Source organism: Mus pahari, chromosome 13 (assembly GCF_900095145.1).
Source record: "Mus pahari chromosome 13, PAHARI_EIJ_v1.1, whole genome shotgun sequence".
Taxonomy (NCBI): domain Eukaryota; kingdom Metazoa; phylum Chordata; class Mammalia; order Rodentia; family Muridae; genus Mus; species Mus pahari.
The window spans coordinates 793,046-815,046 of NC_034602.1; the positions used below are offsets into that span (position 1 = coordinate 793,046).

A 22,001-nucleotide genomic window follows, 5' to 3' on the forward strand; every position below is an offset into this window, starting at 1 on the left:
CTTCCTTCCTTCCTTCCTTCCTTCCTTCCTTCCTTCCTTCCTTCCTTTTTGGTTTTTCGAGACAGGGTCATTTCCCAGGAATCTGTCAAGTTGTGTTTTTTAAAATTTTGTTGTTTGCTTTATTTATTTATTTATTTTTTAAATCTTGACACAGAATCTTGTTGTATAGATTGCTCATCCTCCTGCCTCAGTGTCTCAAGTTCTAGGGTAACAGGCATGAGTCACAGTGACCATCTCAAGTCAGGGGTTTTTTGGTTTTTTTTCTTACTGTTTGTTTTTTGAGACAAGGTCTTTCTGTGCAGTCCTGGCTGTCGTGTATTATGTAGACTAGGCTGCCTCACAGAGACTCATCTGCCTCTCCCTCTGCCTGTGCCTCAAAAATGCTGGGAGTTAAACTGTATCACCATGCCTAGCCAAATTTGTTTTTTGAGATGGGTCTTACTAGCCTGGTGCTTATTAATTAGGCTGGACTGGCTGGTCAGAAACTACTAAAGATCTGTTTGTTTCAACCTCCCCAGTGGTGAGCACCCTAAGTACATACTACCTGAGTTGTTTGCATATGTACTTTGTTGTTTTGACAGGGTTTCTAGGGATAGAAACAAGAATTCAGAGCAAGTAATTTATTAACTGAGCTATCTTCCCAGGCCCTAAAATCCTATTTTCTAATAGGTGGCAACACAAAACAAGTCATAATACACACAGCTGTCAGCCTGTGTGGATAGGATTTTAGTTTTTGCATTAAGCCATTGTATACTTGATCATTCTTTGTAGGTATTAGACGGATTTGTGGGGAATTCTAAAGGGCACATTTAACCTATCAACAGGCTGAATAATACACAGCTGGAAAAAAGTCATTTTTTTCAGATATCAAAACATAAAGCTGTTGTTGCTGATGACTAAATTCTTCCATATAAGCTAGGCAGCCATTTAATCTGCTTATCATTGCATTGTAAGAATACAGCATAGGATGGATATGTGATGCTTCTACCTACACGGGCATTGCTGACATCTACTCACATGCAAATAGTCTTCATGAAGCCAAGAAAGGTGTGTGGAGGATGGAGTTTAAGCTAGGCTTATCTTAGGTGATTCTGAGATTTGGTGAGTCAAGAGCCTTCTGAACATTCTGACTCACTGGGCAGGATGGTGAGGGCTCTGGATTTGAACTGTCAGGTGAAATACCTGTAGTGACTCAGTGGCCTCCAGACTGCTCTGCCTCAGGGTGTATCTTGTTAAGAGCTCATTTGAGTCAGTCTGCAATCCTTTCAACCAAAGGAGAGGGAAAATGTGTTTATATACATTAAGGAGGCTTTGCTCCAACAGAGATAGGAATTAGCATGTAGTATAAGACAAACATATGGTGTAAGTTGGGGGATAGGACCCTCATTTAGTATGGTTTAGTTAGGACAGCAGAATTAGGGAGAAGGCTTCTGCTTTAATTGTTGTGTCGCTCAGATCTTCCATTTTCTGATACTGCCTTGGCTTGGCTCAAAGCTAGAATGCTGATGTTGGAATGTATTTAGGCCCAAGAAAGAGACTCTTGGCTCTATCAAGTGCTTCAGAGTTTCTGCTGTTTTGATGAATTAGCTGTGATTTCTAAAACAGAAACCCCACAGACAAAGCTTCAAAGCCAGTTGCTTATAATGTGCTCTAGTTGTTGCACTGCTGTAGGCTGGCTGCTGGGACAACGTGTACAAGAAGGAAGTAGATGTCATGATGAACGAGCATGTGCAGCATAAGGACTTTGGAAACATGGGCATATAAAGACCAGCTACTATCTGAAATTACATTTTAAAAGAGAAGACTAGGTAGAAATGGCAAATGTTTCAAGATGTGCAAGGTATATTGCTTTCATTTTGGGAGAATTGTCAAAAGCATAATGAAGCTCATATGATGATGGTCACATGGAGGTAGTTATGAACAGAGAGAGTCACAAAACTGGAGCCTGGTGGAAAATTTTACCTAGGATACATTATTTCCCCCCATTTCAATTATTTACAGTTATTTGGGATTTTTGCCTCCATTTTGTTAGCCAACTGTAAGTTAATGTTAGCACAGGTCCACAGAATCTGCTGGTTAGAAGCCAGGGTTGGCAAAGTAACGTTAGACAAGTAGCTGGTGTTTCAGTTTTCTTACAGGTTAGCAAGGGTTGTTGATCATCTAATACAAATTTTAAAGACTTCTGTAATACTGTTAGACCTTGGGCACTTTGATTTGTCTGAATGCTATCTATGTCTAATAGATGTTCACTGTTTTAAAGGGGACAAAAAACTAAAAACAAAAAAAGCACTCTTACCCCTGAGAACAAAGAACAAAACCCAAATTTAAACAATTTAGATGTCCTGTTCTCTGAGATGAAAGAATCAAGTCCTGTGGAGGGAATGATGGGCCATAAAGGAATGGGAAGTTCCAGTGTTGGACAGGAGCACACTGAGAGGCCCTTGCCTAAAGTTTGGGGCCAGAAAGTTGTAGTATGCTCAAGAGCAGCCACGAAAGACTTGGGGATACTCACCTTGTGCAGGTAGAGTTCTGTGTATTTGAGCCTTGATTTCTATGTTCCTTACTGAATCCCATTGAGGTGTTATCTCCATCATGAAGATAGGCAGAGTGAGGCACAAAGGGCCTATTGGCCAGAAATGCTCAGCTAGTGAAGTGTAGTCATAATTACAACCCAGACAGTTTGCTTTGAGACCGTATGTTGTTGCTGCTGTTGTTGTTGTTGTTTTAAAATGCTATGCTGGCTTTGTAGTGTGTTTTGAGTAATAATTTTTGAGAAGACCTACTTCCTTAGTCTATGATTTTCTAGATCTCAAACTAGAATTCTGCAAGGACTCGAGAGACCCTGATTTTGGAAGGGTGAATTATGAGAGGTTAAAATTCTTGATTTTTGTCCAGACTGGTTCATAATTGATGGTGACAGGGGGAAAGTATGTTAAGCATACAAGACATGTCTTACCTCAGAAGACTCCTTCTATTTGGTAATTCTGATATAAAAGAGGCTCAATGAACAATACAGAATTTTCTGATCTGTTTTGCCATTATTAAAAGTGGTTTGTAAGGTCCTAGAGTGATGAATGCTGATATTTAGGTAAAGGCTTTGGAGTTAAGAGTATGGCCTTGTCTTCCCTTCTCGGGAATTGGTGCTGGAGCAATTTTCAAAAGTTGACAGTATTAGCCAGGCAGTGGTGACGCACACCTTTAGTCCCAGCACTTGGGAGGCAGAGGCAGGCAGATTTCTGAGTTCGAGGCCAGCCTGGTCTACAGATTGAGTTGACCGTATTACCCAGGAATGTGGAGTTTTGCCCAAGTATCCCCAGCATGGGACAAACGATAACTCTCCAAGTTCAGGTCCTCAGCTTGATGAATTTTTTTTTTTTAAAGATTTATTTATTTATTTGCTATGAATACACTGTAGCCCTCTTCAGACAAATCTAGAAGAGGGCATCATATCCCATAACAGATGGTTGTGAGCCACCATGTGGTTGCTGGAATTTGAACTCAGGACCTCTGGAAGAGCAGTCAGTGCTCTTAACCACTGAGCCAGCTCTCCAGTCCCCCAGCTTGATGATTCTTGTTTGTTTGTTTGTTTGTTTGTTTTGTTTCATTTTTTCCAGACAGGGTTTCACTGTGTAGCCTTGCTGTCCTGGAACTCCACAGAGCAGACAGTCACACCCAGAAATTTACCTGCCTCTGCCTCCCAAGTGGAGTGCTAGGATCAAAGATGTGTCCCCCACCCCCATCCCAGCTGCTGAATTTTCTTGATTTTAAAATTTTTTCAGCTTCTCTCCTATTCATTGTTAAGTTTAGGCCCAACTGGCCCTTTGATATCAAATGTCCACATTGGAATAAAGTAGGCACTCCATATTTGGGTGTGGCTATCTCCTGGCATAAATGAATACTCCTAGCTTCCGCTGTCATTTATCAGGCCACTTTTTAAATTTCCCCATGTCATGTAAAAATAATTTTTAGAGCAGTTTATCCACGCTTGTTAGTATCTTAAAACTACAAAACTTGGTTTTCTTTACTAGCTGTTAATGCTTTAATTCTGGCACCAGGGAAGTAAGGGTTTTAATATATTTATAATTTAATTTGATCTGAGCCAGTGTCTTTTGGTGGTGACTATTTCTGTGTGTATGTGATAATTGTACTCAGTCCAGAATCACAAGATTCATCATAGGATTGATGGACTCTTTACTTTGGCTTCTCTGCCTAAAGAAAATGTGACTCTCTTTCTTAGGAAGTTCTGAAAGATGTCATGTGCCTGATAATGGGTCTTTCCCCCCAAGATGTGTCTTCTGAGCAACTTGCTTGTGTGAATGTGTGTATTCTGTTGTCTTCTCTCATAAACATAAAGCTGATTGCTGATTTATATAAGTCGTGGGATATTCCCCTTTACTTTAAGCTGTAGTGCGTTTGAAATGTAGAAGGAGTTATAACAGGTACATGGTCAAAGACAGTTAAAACAATTTACTTTTGTCTTGTGGCCTCTGTAGGTGTGGGAGGGAAGACATGCAGTATTGGGCTACATCTTGACATTTTCTTCCAGATTGAGCCTGTGGGTGTGACACCTAGTCAGCCCTCACATGAGTAAACTCAAACTTTGTGACACTGGCTGTAGCACTCAAGGAGCAAGGCTTCCCTCTATAGTAGGATTAGCATGATTAGCCCCTTAACATGCTCACCTGGCTCCGGGCTGCAGTCGAAGAGCAGCATTGGACAAAGCTGCTTCTCTACAGTACTTCCTGGAGGCTCTGAAACTCCTCACCTTAGGTTCACATAAGGTGAGTCAGAGAGAATATGACAATTTAGGGACTGACTGGTTTTAGCTAGTGCAGCTAGACCATAATGACTGCTGTTTTGGGGGCTTTTCCACTGAATCCAGTATGACTGTGCAAGTAAATATAACCCAGAGCAGTTAACTGTATGTTGTCCTTGGAAAAGGATTCTAAAACTAAACCTCTTTTCCAGTGCGATTACTTTCTCCTTTAGTAGCACCTGAGAACTGCTCTTTCTGTTTCTAGGACCAACCTGAATTCCTCTGTTGTGTAAATAAGTAACCATGGTTTCATTTACATTACAGCCTAAGGTGAAAGGTGAATGGGCTGGTTCTGTCAGCCTTGGGGCCCCTGGGGAAGGGAGCCAATGCCAAGAAAATTGAAGCATCCACAAGGGTTACAGAGTACCCTGGATTGTCAGAACAGTGATGGCTGGGAAGATGTTCTTTGAAGAAAATCTCTTGAAGATTACTTGGGGTGCCACTGTTTTATAAGATTTCTTCTTTTTTGGCATGTCAAGTGGTAGGGACTTAAGGTAGAGCTAACTACATGTAGAACTAAACAGTATTTGAAACTTGAAGCAAACTAGCATCAAGAGCCTACTTTGTCAGTCACCTCTTGTATGTATGCTCCAGCTAGCTCTTTATACCATTGATCCTCATGAAAACCATGTTAAACTCAGGCTTTAGGATCTGAAAAGATCACAGTGTTTCATTGCTGCTTATTTGTGTATGTGGGGGAGTGTATGCGTTTGTGTATAATGACATTATAATCCTAGTATTCTCATTTTTCCCCTTATGTTTCCCTTCCTTTCTCGTGTGTGTGTGCGTGTGTGTTACTGACGATTGAACATGCCAAGCAAGAGTTGTAGCCACTGAGGCATGCTAACTTTGAAGCTGGGATTACAGACATATACCTCCATTCCTGGTTTATCTGCTGTTATTTTTCATCTGAACAAGAAATTTACTAGCAAAAGCTGCTGCTCTCCATCCGTAGCCCTTCAGTATTGTTAGTGCTGTGGAGAGAGACTGGCTTCATAGAAACTTGGGTTGACCAACACTGTTGGCTGTCCTGCTTGTCGGGCCCTGGGTATCCTTTGTTGCTGCCTTTGAGGGTGTCTTGGCTGGGACTAGGCAGCCTTGGTGCTGATTGGCTCCTTCTAGACTGGCAAGGCAACCTTGTAGCCAGCTTTCATGTTTCCTAACTCTGGGGAGTTGTGGTTGATCACTTGATTTTCCTGTGTGTTTGTCTGGTTTCTAGCCTTTAATTTGCCCTGCAACCACTTGTGGCTCAGGGTTAGCCAGGCCCATAGTTAAAAAGAACAGCATAGTTGCTAGACCTGAGTAAAGTCCTTTTCCCCATTTATTACTGCTTCCTCTTCACAGACTAATGACCAGCTGCTGCTGTTCTCATTAAACTTCATTAATCCTGAGCCTCTGTCCATAAGAACGGCCTTAAGATAAAAAGACCCTCAACTAAACATTTCGTTGCTGCTGCTAATTGCCCCAAATTACATGTTTTTATTAATTAAGTAGGCTTGCCTCCAAATCCTATTGAAGAATGTTTCCATGTCTTCCCTGAATACAGACATGCTGCTTTGTGGTTTCATATTTTGGTGGGGGTGGGGGTCCCTGAAATGATCATGACCCAAAACAGGGTAGTTTTGGAAACATGGTAAAGGTGAAACCCTATGTAATCTTATTCAGAGCCTTAATTCTACACTGATAATGCCTTTAAGCAGATACAGTGCTGAAGTATTTCATGTTTGTTTAAAGTACATGATGGCAGAAGGTTACAAAACTAGGTTTCTTAAGTCATTGACCCTGGGGCCCAGCATATGTTTGTGCAATTACATATTTCTTTCTTCTGCTCCTCTTCCTCCTCTTCTTCCTCCTCCTCCTTTTTCTTAAGTCTTGCTGTGTGTAGCTTAGGCTGGACTGGGTACTAGTATCGGTCTCCCTTCCCCTCAGTCCCATGAGTGCTGGGATCAAAGGCATATGACACATTAGATTATTTTGGATGGGAGAGAGAATGAAATATTTTGCAATGTGACACTTGAAAATGGATTTGGATTAGTAATGACTGAAGAAAGGTCTCCCGATAGTGCAAGGTTGATATATATGAGCCTCAAAGGTGTCAGGGGAGAGGGACACTTCTCGTACCTAATGAATAACTAGAAAATTGAGGATTTTCTGGGCTAATATCCACTTATCAGTGAGTACATATCATGTGAGTTCCTTTGTGATTGGGTTACCTCACTCAGGATGATATCCTCCAGATATATCCATTTGCCTAAGAATTTCATGAATTCATTGTTTTTAATAGCTGAGTAGTACTCCATTGTGTAAATGTGCCACATTTTCTGTATCCATTCCTCTGTTGAGGGACATCTGGGTTCTTTCCAGCTTCTGGCTATTATAAATAAGGCTGCTATGAACATAGTGGAGCATGTGTCCTTATTACAAGTTGGAACACTTTCCGGGTATATGCCCAGGAGAGGTATTGCTGGATCTTCTGGTAGTACTATGCCCAATTTTGTGAGGAACCGCCAGACTGATTTCCAGAGTGGTTGTACCAGCTTGCAATCCCACCAGCAATGGAGGAGTGTCTCTCTTTCTCCACATCCTCGCCAGCATCTGCTGTCACCTGAATTTTTGACCTTAGCCATACTGACTGGTGTGAGGTGGAATCTCAGGGTTGTTTTGATTTGCATTTCCCTGATGATTAAGCACATTGAAATCTATCTTTTCAGGTGTTTCTCAGCCATTCGGTATTCCTCAGACTTCTTTGTTTAGCTCTATACCCCATTTTTTAATGGGGTTATTTGATTTTCTGGAGTTCAGNTTCTTGAGTTCTTTGTATATACTGGATATTAGTCCCCTATCAGATTTAGGATTGGTAAAGATCCTTTCCCAATCTGTTGGTGGCCTTTTTGTCTTATTGACAGTGTCTTTTGCCTTATAGAAACAATGAATTTATGAAATTCTTAGGCAAATGGATGGATCTGGAAGATATCTTCCTGAGTGAGGTAACCCAATCACAAAAGAACTCACATATATGCATTCACTGTTAAGTGGATATTAGCCCAGAAACTTAGAATACCCAAGATACAATCTGTAAAACACAAGAAAATCAAGAAGGAAGGCCAAAGTGTGGATACTTCGTCCCTCCTTAGAATAGGGAACAAAATACTCATGGAAGGAGTTACAGAGACAAAGTTTGGAGCTAAGGTAGAAGGAAGGGCCATCTAGAGACTGCCCCACCTGGGGATCCATCCCATAAACAGCCACTAAACCCAGACGCTATTGCATATGCCAGCAAGATTTTGCTGACAGGACCCTGATATAGCTGTCTCTTGTGAGGCTATGCCAGTGCCTGGCAAATACAGAAGTGGATGCTCACAGTCAGCTATCGGATGGAACACAGGGCCCCTAATGGAGGAGCTAGAGAAAGTACCCAAGGAACTGAAGGGGTCTGCAATCCTATAGGTGGAACAACAATATGAACTAACCAGTACCCCCCAGAGCTCATGTATAGCTGCATATGTAGCAGAAGATGGCCTAGTTGGCCATCACTGGGAGGAGAGGCCCTTGGTCTTGCAAAGATTATATGCCCCAGTACAGGGGAATGCCAGGGCCAGGAAGCAGGAGTGTGTGGGTGGGGGAGCAGGGGGAGGGGAGGGTATAGGGGACTTTTGGGATAGCATTTGAAATGTAAATGAAGAAAATATCTAATAAAAAAAATAAAATGGAGGATTTTTAGATGAGGGTGTATAAAAACTTTCAGTTTAGGAATTTTCATGGCATTAAGTTACAGGGTATCTTAAGCATACATGAAATCCTGAATTCCATTTCCAGCATCACATAAAACTAGTGTAACAGTAACCCCAGCCCTCAGAAGTCAGGAAAATGCTCAAAGTCACCCTCAAACTGGCTACATAAGACCCAATTTCAAAAACAAACAAAAAGTAAAAATAAAGAGACTGAATTCAGCTTGTTCCTATCAGGAGATGGGCGACCTTGTTAGGCATCCAAGGTGTAACCCTATTTATTCTAGTTGTAGCCCATTAACTTTGCTGGTGCAGAATATGTAGAATAGTAGGAGCTTTGGAGTCAGACTCCTAGGATTGTGCTTCCCTTGAGACTACACAAACCACTGAACTTCTCTAACCCTTACAGTTCTTCACATAGTGTTTATGAGAATTAATTTCATTTTAGCAAAGTGTTTTCAAGAGTGCTGGTTCCCAGTGGTCACTCAATAAACCGCAACTTTTGAGTGAATGTAGGAGATGGTTTAACTCCTCCATTCCTTGGAATCATGTCCAGAGCCCTATTGGGCTCATTCCCACAGAGACCGCTAGTGGTGTTGCCTCATGACCACAGGACAGCTAATGCTGTAGTGATTTGCTTGGCCTTTGCTTTGATACACACATCCCAGTACAGTGTGATCTTGAAGCTAGCATTTCTCATTCAGCTCCGAAATTCTTAGATAGTCCTTAGCTCCCACTGCATACAACAACTATTAAAACACTAAGAATAGGACTTGTTTTCCTATATATGAAATATGAAATTGAACTCCTGTAAATAAGAGACAAAATGGGAACGGCCTGCCGTGAGTACAGGTGAGTGGATACTGGCCCAAGCCTTACTGCTCCTCATCTTTTGAATTGTTTACTGGCTGTTGTTAGAAACTCTTGCCCTGCATCCTGTAAAACTCAGAATTTCTTCAGAGAAAGCGACTGACTGTAAAATTAATGCCCCCAGTGCCCATTGTTGAAGGAAACATTTTCCAAGCATAAGCAGCAGAGTTATGGTTTGATTCCAGCTGCCCTGACAGTGGAGTCTCTACTGTCTGTAATGCCTACAGAACATGCGCGAGCCTCCAGCCCTTCCCACACTAATCATAGATTGCTATCTTTATAGTGCCTATTGAGAAACGGCTTAGGTATTCATTAAGCAATGAAACACCACTAAAGGACAAATTGGTAGAGCAAGTGGTAACTAGCAACAGCACTTTTTCTGTCTGGGAGGAGGCTGGTTTACCCTGTCCCACCCATCTCTATACTGGTACCAATAGCCAGGTACCCACACCCCACACCTGTTGAAAGTACCTTACTTACACCATGATAAACGTAAAGCTAAATATGTCTGTGGTGCATAACAACTACTTAGGAGGCTGAAGTGGGAGGACTGATAAATTCAAGGCTTGCCTGGGCGACATACTGACTCTAAGGCACTAAGTGATGCCTTTTCTCAAAAAGCAGCGGGGAAAGCTTAGTGTTTGCCTAGCATATAGTGAGGCTCCGCATTAATCTCTTCTACTGTGGGTATGGAGTTGGGGGTGCAGGATGTTCTAGCTTCTCCTAGGTTATACAAAAATAGGCTATAGGCTGAAGTTTACTGACACCTATGTTAACTTGATACTTTAAGGTTGTCATGTGTAATTTGTTCTTTTGTGTATGTAGATAGCTACAACATGTGTGCACATTGATTGTGGGCTCCAGGGGACAACCTCAGCTGTCTTCTTTGTGTGCCATCCACCTCATTTTTGAGACCTTATATTTGACCCCAGCACTTACTACTTAAGGCTAGACTGGCTGGCCAGCAAGACCCAGAGCTGACCTGTTTGTGTCTCCCCAGTGCTACAAGGACATGCCAGCATACTCAGTCCTTCACATGGGTGCTGGAGATGGAAGTCAGGACAGACTATCATCTTCTTAGTCCTGTATATTTTCTTTGTCCCTCCCCTCTACGGATTTGATCCTTAAAATCATCAACTGGCTGGAGACAGATAGCTGTGTTCCTATTTTCCTCTTGCTTTGGCAAGCTAATTAGTAGTATCTGTTTTCCTTGGGCAGTGTGGTATGTGAGCATACTTTTGAGATTCTTTGGGGTTCTGGTGAATTATCAGAAAACACTGTGTGTCTCAGTTTCCTCCTGAAATTAACCCTGAGACAGAGTTTGTGGAGGTAGAGCCTAACACAGCTTCCACTGGTGCACAGGAACAGTGACTGCTCCTCTGTCCTCCTTCCTTTTTTCTTTGTCCTCTTTCCTTTTTTCTCTGGCTACTTCAGCCTGCTATGCTTTGTGGAGACAGAAAACAGTGGATTACCAGCTTTACAATACAGTTTTCTTCAAGTGAAGCAGTTTTGAAGGGAACCATCTTCGTGAATGCTTCCAAACATTTCACATGGAGTATTGTGTCTGTAACTACACACCGTTTATGCAGTTTTGACTTGGGCACTATACACTGTTGTTAATTCACATTGTCTCCTGGATATTGTTTTCAGTGGTAATTCCATTTCTCCGCCACTTATTTTCAGAGGAAGCTGTGGCCATAATCCCAACTTGCTCCACAGTCTTGGCTTCTTATAAATTATGATTTTAAGGGTTCACTTTGAAGTAGAGCTGGCAGGGACATAGAGGAGTTCAGTGTGCTTTCTGGGTTTATAGCTGCAAAGTGTCTGTCCTTGCTGTGCTGCTCAGAAGACAGGCTCTGCCCTCTGTCCATGGAGTTGTACCTCTGATGCAGGGTGCAGGTGCTATATAGAGCTCATAGCTGGTTTTATACTCTGCAGATCTGCTGCATATGCCATTTTGGACTTGTGGTGATACTGTGTTAATTGTAGGGCCCTAGGAATGCTTAAACAAGTGTTCTACATTCCTAGTCCTGCTTGTGCTTTCAGAGTAGATGTTTACATGTGTGTTTTGTTTGTCATGGGGGACTGTTAGGAAAACAGCTTAGGTTCTATTTATATGCCAACCAGCAAACATGAATTGCAGGCTCCAGACCAGTCCAAGGGAGTACTGGAGTTAGAAGATGAGTTTCCTTCCTCCTGTTGCCTTAGAGCAGCTGGTGCTGTTATCAGTAAGACCAGTTGCTTGTTTGTGGTTTCCTGCTATGTCGTTGTGCATGCTGCTCCAGGAACAGCAAGCTCTCCAGCCCTCCTGGTCTTTCATTGGGATCTCTCAACCCCCTTAAGGGAGGAGGTGGGGAAGATTTTGCTTTTATGATAAGTCATTAAAATTTTTAGTCTTATGACAATTGGCCTTGTTTGCATCTTGTTAATGTTTTCTGTTTTGTTTTATTTTATATTTTTATTTGTATGAGTGTTTTCCCTGTATTTTTATCTATGTGTATCACATGCATGCCTGTTGTTCAAGGAGGTCAAAAGAAGGTGTTGACTCCCCTAGAACTGGAGTTATGGATGGGTGTGAGCCCCCATGTGGGTACTGGAGACCAAATCCTAGTTCTCATGTGCTCTTAACTGCTGCATCATCTCTCCAGCACCAGTTGTTTTATTGATTACATTTAAAATTTTTATTTGATGTGTGTGTGTGTGTGTGTGTGTGTGTGTGTGTGTGTGTACACACGTGCATGTACTTACAGGTGACTTTGTGGATGCCATAGTCTATATGTGGAGGTCATAAGAACTTGAGGAAGCCAATTCTCTCCTATCATGTGGGGAGGGGGCTGTTAGATTCAGATATCAGGCCAAGTAGCGGTGCTTTTATTTGCCGAACCATTCGACTAGTGCTATATTAATTTTTAAATTTTATTATCTTATATAAGTGAGTGTTTTGCCTGAATGTATGTTTGTGCATCATGTAATGCTAGTAGAGGGTGTCAGGGAATATCCTGAAACAGAGTTACAGTTGTGAGTTTCCATATGGGTGCTCAGACTTGAATCTGGGTCTGTTGGAAGAACAGCTAACGTTCTTAATCATGCAGCCATCTCTTCTGCTCCTATGTAAATGTTCTCCTGTGTTAAAATAGCACAGTTTGTATATATATTTGTATATTTTGTAGCTTTACAGGTATAAGTAACAGTTCAAAACAAGAATTGTCAAACTCTGTAGGTTTGTTTTTTAGACATCTTTATCTAGTTGTATTTACATTTTAGACATTAAAGAACAATTAGAAAACATTTCAATTGTGAGAGGTTTATTGTACAATGGTAATATTTAATTACTTAGAATATGTTTCTGTGCTTAGAGATTTCTTCCCTCTGTGATTTCAAGGGAACCACTAACTGCAGAAGATGTATTAAGAATATTCCTTTTTCCTGGGCCGGATGGCTTATGGTTTTAATAGCAGCACACGAGAGGCAGAGGGAGGTGAGTTTGAGGCCAGCCTGGTGTACAAAGTTCAGACAGCCAGGGCTCTGTTACACAGGGAAACAATGTCTCAACACCCTCCTCCCTAAAAGAATCCCCTTCCTGGGCACTAAAAGTGCTTGTGAAGCTTGTTGTGTGGCTGCCCTGCCCAGTGGGTGGGTAAGGCTCTAATCAGGTGACAAATGGAGCTTTTACCCTGAGGAGGTTATAGGCTGGCAGAGAAGAGGACAGGATACATACTGAAAAAGGAACAGATAATGAAATTGTCATTACTGACACCCAGTAGGACTTCCCTCAGCAGGTCAGCTTGGCTTACATCTTAAAGAAAAAAATTAGAGCAAGGAGCCTTTGTAGTGAGAGCAGCAGTTCAAAGGTGGGGAAGGAAGGTGCTTGGGTGTGAGCTCAGGTGATGAACAAGACTTGCTGGGTAGGAGTACAGGCTGAAGCTCTAGAGAAGTCTCCCAACAACATGATACCTTCAGGGGGGTTCCTTGCCGCCGCCGCCCCCCCCCCCCCCAAGCTACGACCTGTGGCTAGGACTGTCAGTGCAGTAGGTAATCTCTGAAAAAGCACTGTGGGCCAGTGTCAATAGTGATGCAAAAGCTGGATCAGGGGGAAGAAAAGGGATCAGCATAAAGAGTTGGTGGCTAGACTTGAAATTATTCTGAATTCTTCAGTACAAAGCACATTGTAGTCTGCTCTTTCCTTCTTTATAATCTTTTTTTTTTTTTTTGTCACTTTTTAACTTTTTGTTTTCCTAGATAAACTTACTAAGTATATAGGAACTTACATGAGACACAGAACTTGGCTAACTCTGAATTTCAGATTAGCTAGCCATGGGACATGTCTTCATGATGATTACTTCGTCACCTCCTTCCGTTCTTATAACTCCTTTTACTACTTTGAACCCAAGTCTGCATTTAACTTGGTTGGAAATTGTACCATTACCATCTCTGGTGGCAAGCTGTTGTGTTAGCACAATTGACTAAGAATCTGGTAAGAATAAGGCTGTAATCTTAGCAGGGAATGGTAGTAGAACCTTTCTGTAATCCCAGTAATCTGAAGACAGAGCACAAGAGTGCTACCAGTTTAGGGCCAGCCTCAGCCAGAAAGATAAAAAAAATCCCTAACCCTTAACCCACATACAGACTGTTACCGTTTCTCTCCTTACTGCTTCCTAGAGTGCATGATGCCTTTACCTTCTTTCCTGACTCCTATTCTTTCCGTAACCAGAACTGGCATCTGGCGAATATGGTTGTAGTATCCTGTGCAGAGAAGTATTGCAGAGAGATGCTATAACAAGACCCTGTGTTCAAAGCTATGTTGTTTCCTATAACTTGTCCAGTTATGAAAATGTGCTGTAGTAGACTGAGTAGGTACTTATAAGTACATTAGGTATTTCTAAAAGGGTGTGGTGATGGAGGGAATGTTCCTCACTGCCCTTTGGTTTAGTCACCAGGTAAAACGGTTGTTCTGTTCTAAATACCAAGTCACCCTATGAAATGAAATTTCAAGTTATCAGATAATGTAAAACAGAGAATCAGGAGAAGCACTTAGAGGATGGGCGGAGTTTGCTGTTCTCTCCTGTGTGGATGAAAAATAGGAAATGGCTAGGGTGTGAGCCACCCTCCCCTCCTGACACCAGACCTACCACTCAGGCTGCTGCCATTGAGCCACTGGGCTCTGCTACAGAAGTCTTTTGGATTCTGTCTCCTTAGTAGTTGCTATAATAAGGCTTCAGGGAACTTTGACGAAATGGCTTACAGTGCAGATGCATTATGATGTGTTGTTGCTGCTACAGTGCAGTGAGAGTCCTCTTGAGTCCAGTCACAGGATTGTAATTCACTCCTTCAGTGGTCAGAATCGCCGATTGTGTTACCATCTCTTGACAGGAGTTCCCTGTCTGCTTGGTACTTCTGACTGACCAGTAGTTAGTTGGCTAGTTCATCTTTTGAGTTGTAGAGCTAACAGCCTACCTGGCTGGATCTTCACACTCAGCTACAGAGACAGTTTTCTTGGAGTGTATGTGATTATGAGAGGCTTTGGCCCTTTTTCCATCTCTGCCCCCCCAACCCCTCTACCCCCACCCCTACCCCACTCTCTAACCGTGCATGTTCTTTTTGCATTTTCTTTACTTTTAATTTCCCACGATCACTGTCTCTGGATGTTGCTGGCTGTTGAAAAACAGTCATTGATTGTGGAGGATGATATCGAGGAAATCTGGGCATCTTGATATAAACGAGGAAGAAACCTGCTCTCTTAGGCCATGGGCTACAGAGGCTGATCTAGTGTCAAAGATGAAGCATACTCACAAGAGTTGGGCTAGGACAGTAAAGTGACGGTGATTCTGCCTCATGTAATGGGAATATGTTGTCTTCCCTCCTCACCCAGTTTATACACGAGATACTGTTGCTCAGTCACTGCGAGGCCTGACTCTGGAGCCAGCCTGCTTGAGCCAGTTCTTACTTTATGGGGCGGTTGTGAGAATTATAGATGCGTAGATCTGGGCCTGGGCTATATTCACTGCTAAATAAGTGCCATTGGTTGTATTAAAAGCTAGAAATAAGACATTACCTTGAACAATCTGTTGTATAACCTCCTGGCGCATATGTTTACATGTGGTTTTATAAACCCCGTCTGGGACTTTACTCATTTCATTTATCCTTTTAGTTTAGAGGATATTTTTGATTGGATCATGGGCCTTGCACATGCTAGGCAAGCACTGTACCACTGAGCTATCCCAGTGCCCTCTTTCTACTTACTTTCAGTCAGGCTTTTACTACAGTGGTCCAGGATGGCTTAGAATCAACCCACTGTGTGGTCCTGTGCTTGTACCAACAGGCTCAGCTTAGAATTTTTAAGTGACTACTCAAGTGCTGAAGAAGAGATTATTTCACTCAAGAAAGTGCATTTAGATAGCTTCTAAAGGATTGTTCAGCCTTAGATTGTATGATCATACCATTCCTGATAAATTTCTTAACTGATTTGAGTTGAGAATGCTTCTTTAGTGGGGAGTACAGAGGAACAAATTTAATGAACAGTTAAAATAGCCTGGATACCTCATTGACTACTTTACAATCCTGTTTGATACTAGGTGCCTTCAGACAAGCTCTTTTGGTGTATCTGTATGATTAGAATTGGTAACAGCCATACAAGGCCCTTCAAGGGTACAGGGAGAGTGGAAGTGGCGGGGGAAGTCAAATGCCCGCCAACATGCTAAGTCACATACGATTTCGTCTGCTTTTCCACTCTATCTCCAGCTTCTTGTGGAACGAGCATGCCTGCAGGCAACCCTTTCTGCTGTCAAACTGTCAGGCTTTGATATACCCAAAGAGAAAGATGCATGAACAACACCCTAAATTCAAATGTTCTTCTCCAGCTCATACAGTAGTTATACATTCCTGCTGTAGTTAATAAAAGCTCAGAACCTTTAAACTGAATTTCTCAGTCCTGGCCTGGATGATTCTTTGTTATAGAGGTTACTCTGTGCAGAGTATTTAGCAGTGTCCCTGGCCTCTGCATCCAGGCTGCTAGTAGCACCTGTCCTTCAGTCACCACTATCAAAAATGTTTATAAGCACTGCTCAATGTTCTCCAGGGACCATAGTCAACCACTGGTCTTAAGGCCTCCGTATTCATCTTGCCCATCTTGCTGTGATGACCTCATGTTCATAGGACTGGGTAATGATGCTGCTCCCTGTCCTCCCACTGCCTTCCCCTGTAGCTTGGCCAGCTGCAACAGCTTGAGCTTGGAAACCCTCTGGATTGTCTTCCATTGTCTCTGCCAACAGCCTTCTGTTCCTCTGCAGGCGTCTGGCTTATCTCCTCTAGCCTCTCTGGGATGTGGTAGGAAGAGTACAGGCATGATGTCATTTGCCTTCCCAGGAAGGGTGGAACAAAGGACTGGGTCTCTAGAGACAGTTTCCTCCCTCTACTGGGCCAAGAGGTAGACTCCCACCCCACCCCCTTTCCTGGTTCAGAAGTGTGTGTTTTTCTGCACATACTCCGTTGTAGGATGACACATCAGCTGGCCTGGCTTTGTCCGTGCCCTTCTTCTGTATAGGATGTTGTTCATGTCCAGTCCTTGGGCAGAATCTTTCTGCCTTTCTCAGTGTGGTGGGAGCCTTTTTTTTAAAGTACTCTTCCTCAACTTGAAACTGGAGAAAGGCACAGACAGAAAGAATTAAACCTCTTATTCTTTTTACTTTTTAATTCCTTTCCCTCCCCCTTTCTAAAGCTTCTGAGGTACACTGCAGTTCTGGGGAGCCTCTTATACAGATTTGGGTGTGGTTATTCGAGCTCAGTTTTCTCTATTTCCACCCCTGGCCTCTGTCTCTTCATGGAGGATAGGGAGTGGGATTGAGCTGTAACTCTGGGGCAGGGCTTCTGCTAATTCTAAACCTGAAAGAAGTCATCAGGATTTCTTTAATGTGTGAGTTACCCTAAAGGGATGCTAGTAACTGTGGAACAACATACTTTACACTTCAGTTTATTGAGAAATATTTTAACCTAAGCAGATTTCTATTCTAGTTTGATCATCTTCTCTTCATAGATTGGGTGTGGTAGTGACTTTGAACCTCAAACCTTCATTAATAGCCTAGGATATCCACCAGGATAAAGACATTTTCAGCTCCTTGCAGCATATTCAAGAAACCATAATTTTGGAGAAATTAGACCTAAATATATTTGAATTAGGAATTATTAGTCTTCTAGGTACAGTCTAGAAAGTATCCCTAGCTTAATATTCTCTTGACATGCTCTGGTCTACTCTTTCAAAACAGCCAAACTTTAAGCAAACAACAACAAGAACTACACTTGCCACTGTAGTGATAAAGTTACCATTCATAATGATGATTGTAAGAATAATACATGTGATCTCAACCTCTCATGGTATTACTGGCATAGCTCCTTTTGCTATGCCCTTAACTGCCTTTTCTTCCTTCCCACAGCCCCAGCCTTTCTGTTGCTTTGTTTCTGATTAGTCCTTATCCATGACGAAAGGCTCTCTTTTGGATGGATAGGCTTTGGGGGAAGACTGGACCTCAAAGAACTGCTGACTGCAGCAGGAGGCGCAGGTGTCTTGGCAGGTGCTTGGCTTGGAGTACATCAGTGAAAGCTTGCCCAGTATGGTCTCTGCCTCACTGCCTTACTGTGCTAGGTTGAATGGAGGCTTCAGCACAGCCTTCCTGATACTAGACTGTTTACTATTCCCCTGACCAATCTAGGAGCCCAGTACCTACTGGCCATATAGCCATCAGTAGGAGTGAGTTTTACACACTATCTGGTGGGTTGTTTTTTTTTTTTTTTTTTCAGTACAGCAGTGGGTTCTCTGCTTATTCCATCAAGTTGTATGTTGTAAACATCCATAAGGAAAGTTTGTACTAGGAGTAGGGCTTCTGCTCCAAGGGGCCCAGCCAGCACAGTCAGTGAAGCATGACACTCTTAAGCTCAGGGTCATGGTTTCAAGCCCCACAGTGGGTGCCATCTGTACCAGTGACTTAATTAAACTGCTTTGGTTCCCAGCTATTCATGCACTGCACCCACCTAAGAGCTCTCTGGATTCACAAATGAAAGACACACACACCAGCTAATTTTGATATGGCTTGATTAGTTCAGTGGGTGGGCACTTCTAGCACACACCCCTACCTCTGGTATTTTTAAGTTAACCTCTTTTAAAATTTACAGTTCATCTGTGCTACTACAGACTAAATTGGGGAAGGCCACTTTTCCAGATTCTTACATGGCAGCAGGCCTTTAAGTCTGTTCTCCTTGCATGGTCTCTTCCTCTCTCCATCCCTTGACTGCACAATCTAAAAGTCCCGCCTCTTCTCCCTGCCATGCCATTGGCTGTACAGCAGTGCTTTGTTACCAATTGAAGCCAGCTCGGGGCAAGGTCCCTCAGGTCTGGAAGCAAGGCTTTTGGGATCCAAAAATAAGAGAAGGTGTTAAAACCAGTTCCCAACAGTAGGGTATATAACTAACGGTTAGTTCTGTATTCAACAGCCTGGAAATGGGGTGGCTCCAAGGCATAGTCTGAATGCCTCTTGGAAGTCTTCAACAACCTCATTCAGAGCATCCTGCAGAAACAAAAAGTTTGGTAGCCTATTTGTGTGTGATTCAGGTGGCCAGTTCTAGGATTCAGTGTTGAGAGTTTTAAGATTTGAGTTAGATAAAATGTGGATCACTAAGGCTTGAAATTTTTAATAGTGTTTTCTGGATGACTTGAATTTTCAGTGAGTATACTCTGAATTGTATACTAATAGGTACCTTTTCAGTGAGATACATTTGGAGATGATCATTGTTGAAACACCGGGCTCTGAGGGTCCCCTAAATTGACTGGACAAGTATCTTCACTGCTCCATTGCCTGTCTTCTCTGTTGTCCACAGTACATGTGGCAGAATCTCTGAAGACCTCTGGCATTAATTCATGGTCATAAGTAAACTTACCTTGCCAGGTGTTACCTCAGCTTTTGAACCTAAGGGAAGCAGTTTCCTGCTGTCTCAAGAACCTCTGTCCAGAGCCTTTGTGTGCAGTGTGGTTCACTTCACTCACCTTTTGGGGGAATGGTAGGTGGGCACCTTATCAGAAGCTCTGTAGTCAAATTGATTGAGGCCCATACCACCATTTGCTAGATTCTGCTGGCTGCCAATTCCAGGGAGTTGACTTGTGCAAGGGTTGTCCAAATCCCAGTATTCCCAGACAGTAGAGAGCTAATTGGGGGTTTTGTTGGAGGTTAGTTTGCTGATGCACTCTTGCTGTGTGGGCTGTGGGGTTTTGCTGGCTTGCACCTGCTGTTGCCAGCGCTTGGTTGGTGGTAAAATGAGTTCTCTGCTTACAGATGAGCGTGAAGCCGTACAGAAGAAGACCTTCACCAAGTGGGTCAATTCCCACCTTGCGAGAGTGTCCTGCCGAATCACAGACCTGTACACCGACCTTCGAGATGGACGGATGCTCATCAAGCTACTGGAGGTCCTCTCTGGAGAGAGGCTGGTAAGCACCATCAAGTGGGGAAACATTTTTTAAACAAACAAGTATGGACTTGTCTCTTGGTGAATTCTGCAATTAAGAATGTTTTCTGGAGCACAGAGTGAAGTAGATATGCTGATTCTGGGTGGTGTAATTGAAACACCGTGCTCTGAGGGTGTAATAATAATGTTCTATAATAATGTAGCATCCTTTCTGAGATGCCTGTGTATTTTGTAGAGAAGACCCTAATTGATGGTTCTATCAAAGCACAGTGCTAGCAATGGAAGGGCCAGGCCTGGATGCTGGCTCTGAGTTGATTCTGCTGCTTACATGAGACCATGGAAGGAATTCTAAATTTATGTCTCACTGATGATTCTTTGGAAAATCTGAGCTGCCATCTCAAGGTGGCAAGACTCAAATCCAGGGGTCTCTGCCAGTTTTACTTTTTATTTCCCTCTTTCCTTTTGTTTGTGGGGGGGAAGGGTGATGGTACATACTGATGTTTTGTCATCTCCTTGGGAATGGAGCATCTGATAAATTTACCCTGCTCTTCTAGGCAGAGAAATTGTTAGCTCACAGTGAAAACTGTATGTCTGTGATTTTTGTTTGTATACCTTAAGCCAGAGAAGCTCGCCACTCACTGTGACTGACCCAGCAGGTTTTGGCTCGCCTTGGCTTGAAACCATATGCCCTATTTTCCACCCAGAGCACATGTAGTTCCATAGGTGGTGGTGCATCTGAGCCAAGCTGATGCCTAGGGATAGAGCCCCAAATCTGTACTGACATCAATAGGAAACTATGCCAGTGGTTGGTGGGGCTGCCAGAAGAGCCTCTTATTTACCTTGACAGCCACAGCAATCCTTTTGCAGATCAGTGCACACACCTCTGACTGCTGGTAAGAGACCAGGGCTTTGTTTCCCTCTCTTAAGGGTCTGTAAACAGAACTGCTTCTTTAAACAACAGTAAAAATGAAGACAGTAAGTATTTTCTTTCCCTGTCCCTCTGGTCAAGAACAGGGTTATGCCTTCAAAAGATAGTCAAGCCTCTTCTTATCTTTACGGAGTTCTGTCATGCCCTGTATTCCCAGAGTGCAGACGTCACCGCCTCAGTCTTCTAGATCAGTAAGCCCCTGTGCAGATGGCTTCAGGATGGTGATGTTTTTGTGGGGCGGTGGTCCCATGCTGGGATGAAGCAAAACAGTTGTTTATTGACTTCTTCAGGGAAACTTGTTTTAGAACCTAGGCTAGAGTTATTGTGATATGCATCTTACAGAAAGTAAGTAGTCTTTATAATCAGACTTTTCTCTTTCCCATCTGTCAAGCCTTTTCCTCCTCCTTTATTTAACTTTGTAGATATGTTTACTTTTTTAACCTTGTAGATTTGTTTACTTTTTTATGCTTTGAAATGGTAGCTTTGACAAAATGATAGAAGATCACACAGATAGGGACTGGTTTGAACACTTAATTTTTTCTAGTACTGTCCAGTCGTTTAGGCTGTGTGAAGTAAAATGTTTACCTTTTCATACCCAGACCGATGATGATGACAATGTCCATATAATACATGACTGGGGCCTCACCTGCCTTTATCTAAGTGGAGAAAACAAAGATGTTAGCAGGGAAAAAAACCACTGTGCTATTTGCAAAAGAAGCAGGAAGGGGTGGGGGCCGGGGTGGGGGGGTTGTTTGCTTGGTTGATTGGTTGGCACTGGTTGGTTGGTTTCAGGACAGGGTTTCTCTGTGTAGCCTTGTCTGTCCAGGAACTCACTCTGTAGACCAGATTGTACGCAAACTCAGAGCTCCACCTGCCTCTGCCTCCCTGTGCAGGAACTAAAGGCATGGCCACCACCACCCTTTTTTTGTTTTGTGAGAAGGATCTTTTATTATAGCCCAGGCTGGCTTAGAGGTGACAACAATCTTCCTACCTCAAGTTTCCAAGAGCAGAGAGTACAGTGTGCGCCTAAGTCTGTTTGCACCGCACACATTTATTCTCATTCTCTCATTCCCCCCCTCCCCGCCGCTGCCGCCGCCTCCTCCTCCTCCTCCTCCTCCGCCGCCTTCTTCTTCTTCTTCTTCTTCTTCTTCTTCTTCTTCTTCTTCTTCTTCTTCTTCTTCTTCTTCTTCTTCTTCTTCTTCTTCTTCTTCTT

General features: G+C 42.8%; 1 protein-coding gene across 7 annotated transcripts in view; it reads left to right on the plus strand.

The window, feature by feature from the left end:
* The window catches only part of Sptbn1 (spectrin beta, non-erythrocytic 1), a 169,275-nt gene that overhangs the window by 82,857 nt on the left and 64,417 nt on the right, over positions 1–22,001 (plus strand). For all 7 annotated transcript variants that reach the window (XM_021211374.2, XM_029545478.1, XM_029545476.1 and 4 more), the window contains one exon: positions 19,731–19,882. In XM_021211374.2, the coding sequence (XP_021067033.1) occupies positions 19,731–19,882 (152 nt within the window). The remainder of the gene's footprint in view (positions 1–19,730; positions 19,883–22,001) is intronic.